We start from the raw sequence: 8,751 nt of genomic DNA, 5'->3' as shown, positions 1-8,751 counted from the left end.
CTGTGCTTAGCGTTTCTCATCAGGAAAGAGAAGTGCTACATTTCAAGGAGTACTAGTACCGGTATTGTACACTACTACATGTACTAGTACATCGCCTGGTTTCAAGCACCAATGCCAATGCCAATGCCAATGCCTGTGATATTGTTAGCATTGGTGGAAAATGTGCGTGGGCGTAGGCCTGCGTTTGGTCCTTTGGAGCTCACACAGAGAAACGTCGGGCAAACCACCTAATAATATCACTTGCGGCACTCCTCACTGCTGATCATTACTGCGTTCTGGAGTACATTGTACATGTATGTTTATAGAATCCTGGAGAGGAACCTGTCACAATTCGTCCAATGCATTTTCACATGCACTGGCGAGCACCGTCGTATGATCGTAACTATGTTACCGTCCTTGGTGTTCTTTGGCCCATTATGCTGTTCTTGGGCTTTCTGGAAAGCCCTTGGCCAGAGGGCCTACGCCAGGGACACAGCGATAGCCAGTACGCCATCAGGGGCGCGATTATTTTTGCAATGACGAGAACTATGCCTTTCTGCGTGCGCGTGGGCAGCGTGTCAGGACAAAAAAACAAAATGAGTTCTGCTGGGCGAATTTCATTCGAGCGTAATCATAACACCTCTCCCGCGGCGTCGCATAGCCTGACTGGGGTGAGAGATGCGGACCGGTTTCTTCGGCCCCATACTGCGATAGGTGAGAAACTTCTAATGTCCATAGATCTCACCATCGATCCTCCGCTTTGAAAATTATGCACTGGTCTGTGCGTTGTTTCGGATAAATAATTATGATACTAGTACCTGAGTACTACGCGCCTCAAACTCAAAGGTCAAGACTTGAGTCAAGGGCTGTTGGTCTAGCTGACTGACTCACGAGACTGAGTGAGAGCAGCAGAAAGTGACTTGTCGAGTCGAGTGTCGACGGTTCGCTGTCACTGCGGGACTTTGTCACTGTCAATATTGGCCACGTGCTGAACACAGCCTTCGCCATTTACTCCATCCCCGTTGTGCTGATCCGCAAGCAATCAATTGAACTCCCCACACACCCTCTTGATTTTCCCACTCATCCCGAGGCAGCGCGGGACAGGTCGAGCAGCACTCGATCACGCTAGTCCCGCAGGACACAGCAGCTGATGTTCCAGCACCCACTTGACAGCTCCGTGCATGATAATAAAACCTGTGCTCGGTGTAGAGGAGAGGATCAGACCTGATGCAACCGACATGATGTCGGTCTGTTCAAGACTTTCCCTCAGATTTTGAAATTTTATTTTCATTATTTTATTGGTTTGGTGAGACTCCCATGATAGGTATCCATTTACTAGTACCTCTGGAGAGTCCGTAAATACACGAAACTCAATCTGAACTAACTTCGCCATTTTCCAGTAGCCAAGCCTCTCAGCCTTTCACCAAGATGAATGGTCGGTATGTGCAGCCATTGTTGGACAGGACATCAAACTTCATATACAGTTTTGATTCAGATGTCGCTCGGCTTCCTGCTCTGGATATGAGTGGTTCAACCAGCAACATCTTTCTATCGGACTTGCCAAATGTAAGTGTAGCTCCCCAAATTGAAAGGTGTAATTATTATTTTGTTGAAACATCCTCTCCGCACGACTTGTAACGTCTGGTACATAACAAGCTTAGTATCCGCCAATGACTGCCAGGAAAGAGTGCAATTTTTGGCAACGAAATGGTATCTTCACCGATTTTGCATTTCATTTTTACTTATAGGTTATTGCATGGCGGGGGGTGGCCTTATCATCGGGCTTGTTAGTGCCCAACAACCTGAAGGGCGCAAACAAGCCATTACTTATGCATTAGGCCCGATCTTCCATGCACTAACTATTTTTAGAAAGAGGTTACTATCCCCATGCATAGAAGCTAACCAAGTACAGTGTACATGCAGTCAATTTTCAAGCTACTGTATTATCTCTAATATAAGCACAGTCTCCAAGAATAGCACGTCTCCAATAATAGCACGTCTCCAATAATAGAACACCTTGGGGCGGCATTCAAAAAATAAAGTGCTCAGTCTCCATTATAAGCACACTGTGTAAATTCATTATCTGTACCGGCGAAAAAAACCCTGAAATGTGTGTGTCTGACATATAAACTTGGCATGGCAACATGCCTCTGAAATGAGGTTGAAATAATAATGGAACAGTCTCCAATAAAGGAACGTCTCCATTAATAGCACGGGGCGGAGGTACATTGAAAAAATAAAGGACCGTGCTTATATTAGAGATAATACGGTATGTCTCCTTTGGCAAATGACTGTTGAGTTTCAATGTAAGGCCTAGCGCGCAGTATAGTTGTGTACCCTTGAGATACTTTGTGGTTTAGCTGGGTGGAGAGAGAATTTGGTATGGTAATGGCATTATAGCACATTTTCTTCTTGTAACTAAATAGCACAGAGTAGTGAGCACTACTAAAAGGAGAATCAAAGCAAATGAAACGCTTGACTATTATTGTGAGCTTGATTCTTATAGATAGCTTGTGGAGCTGTTTAGGGGCTTCGACTCGGCCTTCCGGAGCTACATTGTACATTTCTATACCTATAATGAGTTCGATCTTGGGTTGTCATAAGGTTCCGCCAGCCGTGGACAAATGGGCTAACCTGTCGGATACGAACAAGCCATATGGCCCTCCGTGCCCTGCACTAACCTATAATGTTGCATATACATGTTCCTATAAAACATTTCTCCCCACGTAGGGAAAAGAAATTTCACGTTTTAATTCTGGGGAGCACTAGAAAACAAAGAATACAAGCAAGCAACGCAATTGCAAAAGCAATGCGGTTGGTATGCCATCACAGTGCATTGACAAAATTGCTGGTACAGGGCATGTCTGAATTCAGCGAGACAGGTTATAGGAGTGAGAGATGGCAGAGGAAATTGTTCGAAAGCTCTGAACGTTATTGCAACCATTTCTACTCGTTCTGTTGATTTGCTCCTCCTCAGCCGGCTCAGGTTCATCAATCCCTGACACCCTTGATTGACCAAAATGTCGCCCCACGCAACCAACAATGCCAGATAGAGCAAGCATTCACTTCGTCTGCTTGTAAACCGCAACTACCATACACGCCTTGTCAGTCAGTAGCTGATGGCAGCCTCGCCACGTCTGCGGTTCGAACACAGGTCGATAATGTACCTCGCCGTGCCGCTCTACAGCGACAGCATGCGGAGGGCCCAAGACCTTCAGTGGCACAACTGAGGGCCCGTCTTCGCTCCCAGTTACCGGCTTTGGATATTAGTGCAATGGGAAACACCACAGTGGCCAACATGCCTTTGGATATGAGTGCAATGGGAAGCACCACAGTGGCCAACATATCTTTGGATATGAGTGCATTGGGAACCACTGCACAAGGGTCAGCGTCTTTGGACATGAGTGCACTGGTAAACACCGCACCCGGGTCAGCGTCTTTGGACATGAGTGCACTGGGAAACATCGCCGTGGCCAACACTAACAACGACGTCGCCTGCTCAAGCATCTTTAAAAATTGTGAGAGCCCAATCAATATTTCAAGGCCTATAGAATTGGACATGAACGTGAACTTCCTGAACCAGTCAAAAGGCAGTTCACCGCCTCTTCAATCCTGCTATGGGGACCTTCAGACACCGCCAGTGCCAGCATCATCGCTAGGATCATCACATCTTTCCCTGTCGAGTACTGATCAGGTTTCCCCAGTTTCTCAATTTGGTCTGTTTGGCTCTTCCGACTTGGCTAATGTAATGCAGGTAAGCTCAGTACCTGATTGTTAACGACGTGTGCTCTACTTTTAAAAAGCACTGCCATTGACTTCATAACTACCTACGTTGCTTTGTGTGTGTGTGTGTGTGTGGTACTTGATGTGTGTGTGTGTGTGTGTGCGGGCGTGTGTGTTGAAATGCCAGCACAGTCAATTGTTTTCATAGCATCACTATTGACGACATGTACATGTGCCCTATTTCCCCGATTATAGGTCGCACTCGACGGTGATTGGCACCCCCCCCCCCCCCCCCCATTTCCAGGTCCATGTCATTATCGTTTTGATTATATTCACTTCAGTTGTAAGTCATGGTTGATTATAAGTCGCACCCCTCTGTTGGCCCTGATGTGAAGTGTAAAATGGTGCGACTTATATTCGGGGAAAATAGGTTATATGCATTTTTGGGAAGGCGACATTGGGGAATAGAAACGGATGGTAATGATGTGCAGTTCTTCTCACAATGATAATGGTATAAAGCGCTCGCCAATTTGTACTTCTTCCCATGCTTATGTTTTTATCTATGCAGCAGGCCGTCATACTCGACAACGAACAAAAGGAGAAGAAAACCCAAGCGAGACTAGTGAAACGCCGCAACCGAAATAAGCTGGCCGCCTCGCGTTGCAGAGAGAAGACGAAGAAGAAGGCTGCAGAGGACTGGCAGAAAATGCAGGAACAGGAAGAGACAATAGAGCAACTTAGGAGGATAGTAGCCAGCCAGAAGATCGTAATTGACCACTATCCGAGGTGTGCAGCATGTGGTGTCCCTCCCTCACAATGTGCTGTCAATCTTTCACAGTCATTGGACTCGGCAGCATCCACGGAGAATACATGTACAGTCAAGCAAGAACTGGATCTCGCTGGCAGCCTTTCTGACCTGTCTTGAGAAATCTTCAGTCGTACTACAGAACAGTTTAGTTAAATTATGAAGTTGATTCACTCATCACTTCTTTCTCAGTCTAGTGGTTGTGATAAGAGACCAAGCTTACAAATTCCATGATTCATGAACTTTTCAACAATAATCTCCAACAAAATGTGAAGTATAGGAAAACAAAAAAGCAAGACATCCTATCTGGAAACGCTGTTGCTTCTCAGGAGGAATGCATTGACAAATTTACTAACTACTTCAAAGTAATAACATCTGACATTTTAGCATTTTTGAACTATCAAAACCTGCGATTAAAACACAATGGCAATAATGATTATAAGTAAAACAGAAACCTGTACTTGCTGCACGCTGCTGAATTTAAAGGATAGATGCAAATTATGGTAACTTCTAAGCTTAATCATTTTGGTGTAATGACTCTTCTAATGGATGCAATAATTCTTCTCGTATTTTCATGGATATTTTCATAGGCGACATAAACTCGATCCTAAGATAACTTTTCAACGTAATACGCTCAATTCACATTTCAGTTTGTTTGCAATACTGCCAATAGGTTAAGATATGTACCATCTAAGATGTAAACAATGTTCAATGTGCATCTTATTGACAAACATTCCGTCTAAAGTAAGTCTATGCGTAGATGATTTTTAAAGACTTTTTTTAACGTTCACGGTTCAGCTTGGACTGACGATGAGCATTTCATGCCCACATTTGCCATCGATTGATATTTCCCGTGTTTCCAGACTGGTTTTGATTTGAATAAGACTATGCATATAGTACAGTCCTAATGGATGGAATGCTTCTTGCTGAGTTACATATTCCCATATCACACTGGGGGGGGGGGGGTGTAATTGTAGTAGCTCATGACAGTGCTCAAATCACCTGCAGGGCCTAAAACGCAGCAAATTGCAGTCAGTTGGCTGTGTGATGATCGGTAAAATCACGAAACTCAGAGTCCGACAGGAGAAAAGCTTTGTTTCCGTCTTTCACGTTGCGCATTCAGATGTAATTACAACTGATGATAATCACGCCAGGAGTCGTGGTGGCTATCCAAGACGTTCTGGGAGTATACGTAAAGTGACTGAGGTCACTAGCTGCTATATTTCCAGTTTTGCTAGCGCTCTGTGACGAAACTCGAGCAACAAGCGGCACTGTCGCAGAGTGTATGAAAATTAATAAAACCGAAAGAAATGAAGTTGCCCACGTCTGACTCCAAGACGAACCAGTAGCTACACTGGCCTAAATAAATAAATAAAAAGAAACAAAGTGGTGACTAGTAGCCCTTGGCGGGTATTGCTCGAAAAGCAGTGGCAAACCCATACAAACCTTATGGCAGGCACTTCCTTGAATTCTACTGCATTTCTTTATCCACATACCAAACAAGCAGAAACATACCAGAAAAAGTGCAGGATTCTTATAGATTTTTTCTCTGGTATCATCTGCCAATGGCTAGTGACGCGACAGAATTGCGTTTTTCTTTCCTTCCAGTTGCATCTTCCTTTCTGCTCTATTTTTCATTTCTCTTTTCACTCGTCCCTCTATCTGAGGCTGGGTGTATCTCGATTTAATATATTTAAACAAACGGCGAGGAGACAATAATTTGATAACCGCAATTAGTAAGACAAGTTTCAGATAGATATTCTGAATCTTAAGCTGAAAGCACGTTTTCATTGCCGTTGTATCGACATTGCATGAATAAAGTATACACAGATGTCGATTCAGCTTGTCTTACTGATTGCGATTATTAAATTATTGTCTCCTCGCCGTTCGTTTAAATATTTTAATATCGAGATACACCGGCAAGGTCCCTGTTTCGAGTCCCGGTGGTGTGACTGATGATTTTTCTTTCTTTCATATCTGGCTTGCAAGTGTTGAGTTTCGGAGAGAAAAGAGCAATACGTGGCATGTGGCCTCTAATTTCCTAACACTTTGAGATACACCCAGCCTCAGATACAATGTAGATAATTCTGAATCTTATCCTGAAAGCACGTTTTCATTGCCGTAGTGTCGACATTGCATGCATGAATAAAGTATACACAAATGTCGATTCAGCTTGTCTTACTGATTGCGGTTATCAAATTATTGTCTCCTCGCCGTTCGTTTTTAAATATTTTAAATCGAGATACACCCAGCCTCAGATAGATAATTATTGTGAATCTTACGCTGAAAGCACGTTTTCATTGCCGTTGTGTCGACATTGCATGAATAAAGTATATACAAAATTGTCGATTCATCTTGTCTTGCTGATTGCGATTATCAAATTATTGTCTCCTCGCCGATTTTAAATCGAGATACACCCAGCCTCAGATAGATATTCTGAATCTCACACTGAACGCACGTTTTCATTGGCGTAGTGTCGACATTGCATGAATAAAATACAGGTCCTCCCTCATTATAACGAGTCCGGTTAGGACATAAACCCCGATAGTGAATAGAAATCTGAAATCCCTGGCGAAACGTGGCCTATACAGCTGCTTACAGGTCCGGTTACAATATAATTCTTTAGTACATAAAATTCGTTATAACGACCCTTTGCCCAGGTCCCTGGAGTGCCAAACCCTCAGTATAAGATAATATTGACCATTCAGGACCAAGGCCAAAACACACAGCAGAAAACAGAAAGACACAACTTATTATATCTATGTATTCGTAGATATGGACCATATTTTGCATCCAAGGAAGAGCTATGTTGGAGATTTTCAATTATCTTATAACGAGTTGAAGCATCGACAACTTATGTTGTATCGATGGTAGCCAAGGTAAGTACGAATTATTGCCTATTTCACGTCCACGTAAGGAGTTTTTAGTCGGTTGTCATGATGATCCGTATCCGGGGTGAAAACTGGAGCAGAGGAAACGGGAAATGTAGATGTGGTAGGGAGAGAGGGGGGGGGGGGTATACGACTTTTTGGATGAACGTGCGTATCTCCCCAGCCTTTTTCTGAGCAACTCTGTACTTCGATGTACGTGCATTCAAATTTCTCCAAAAATGTGACTGCGGGTACGCGTCAAGAACTGTGCCTGTCTGATGACACGACCACCCGTTTTGGTTTTTTCACCGTAGACCTAGACGTAAACGGGAGTCGGAGAACGAAGCGTGATGACGGCCATAATGCCCACCCCATTTTTCCAAGATCTGCCGGCCTGAACTCACTGACCCCATGCACTGTCCCCCCTTACTGTACGAAAGTGCATCTCACAGTGTAGCGCAAAGAGCGCTTTGCTACGGTAAACTATGTCCACGTTCCTGGCTTCAAATCTCTTTAGGCACTAGCTACCAGCTAGCTGTTGTTGCTGAACACAAACACGCGATGGCGCCTCCTTTTATACATGTAGCTCGTAGTGATTTTATGATGATGGTTGTTTTACTTCGCAAATCCAAACGGGAGTTTCTTCCGAATAACAAGGTAGCGAAGAACAGTGCCTACGGTTTTGCAGAAACCAAATACACTTCTGACGGTGTTTCAAGCCATCATTTCCAAATTAAGCAACGCTCAAAGGAAAGGGGTTTCCTCGAGCACTTCAGAGTTTTCAACAAGTTAGCAGCGACTCTGTAGGTGTAGCTTGTGTGACATACCCTGTTCGACTTGCAGCTGTATTCAACCGGACAAGTCGTTGAATGACGCTTCGTCATCACAATCATCGTTCCGTTCTGAAAGCGCAACATCGTGGCACTGCAGAAATTTCATGATTTGAAAAGCAGATGGATTCTACAGCATTACCATAAATTATGGAGAGCGAACTACCAAAAAGACGACTCATTTATCGAATGAAAGGAAATCTCGACAGAAATTTTTCTTCGCAGCAAGATAATGACAATCGATTTTGCAAAGCCTCCTAAAGTCAAAAACGTAGGCAGTTTGTAGGCATTACAGTCGTTCTCGTACGCATTCGACCTTCATGCCAGTATGAACCCACTGCGGTGGGCGTTTGCCGCGAAGTGGGCGTTTGCAGCAGACTTTACGGTATAATTTAGGGCTCAAACGGTTAGTCCGATTAACCGGTTGCAGACCGGTTACGAAGAATTAACGGTTAACTGATAAAGATAACGGTTTCGCAGTAACTTTTCAGTCAATTTCAAGTATCAGGTCGTTTCAAAGTATGCACTTTCGCAGGCTGTCGCA

At 44.0% G+C, this 8,751-nt stretch overlaps 1 protein-coding gene across 1 annotated transcript; it reads left to right on the top strand.

Annotated features, from left to right (window-relative positions):
- The first annotated feature begins 1,187 nt into the window (after positions 1-1,187).
- Positions 1,188-5,411, top strand: LOC135811577 (uncharacterized). The gene is made up of 3 exons (XM_065324805.1): positions 1,188-1,545; positions 2,957-3,733; positions 4,271-5,411. Exons 1-3 carry the CDS (start codon positions 1,408-1,410, stop codon positions 4,625-4,627), a joined length of 1,272 nt encoding a protein of 423 aa, XP_065180877.1. The 5' UTR covers positions 1,188-1,407; the 3' UTR covers positions 4,628-5,411.
- The last annotated feature ends 3,340 nt before the right edge of the window (positions 5,412-8,751 follow it).

This window comes from Sycon ciliatum, chromosome 3 (assembly GCF_964019385.1).
Source record: "Sycon ciliatum chromosome 3, ocSycCili1.1, whole genome shotgun sequence".
NCBI classification, from domain to species: domain Eukaryota; kingdom Metazoa; phylum Porifera; class Calcarea; order Leucosolenida; family Sycettidae; genus Sycon; species Sycon ciliatum.
The sequence above is the reverse complement of the archived record's forward strand: the minus strand, read 5'-3'. Positions and strand labels throughout refer to the sequence as shown.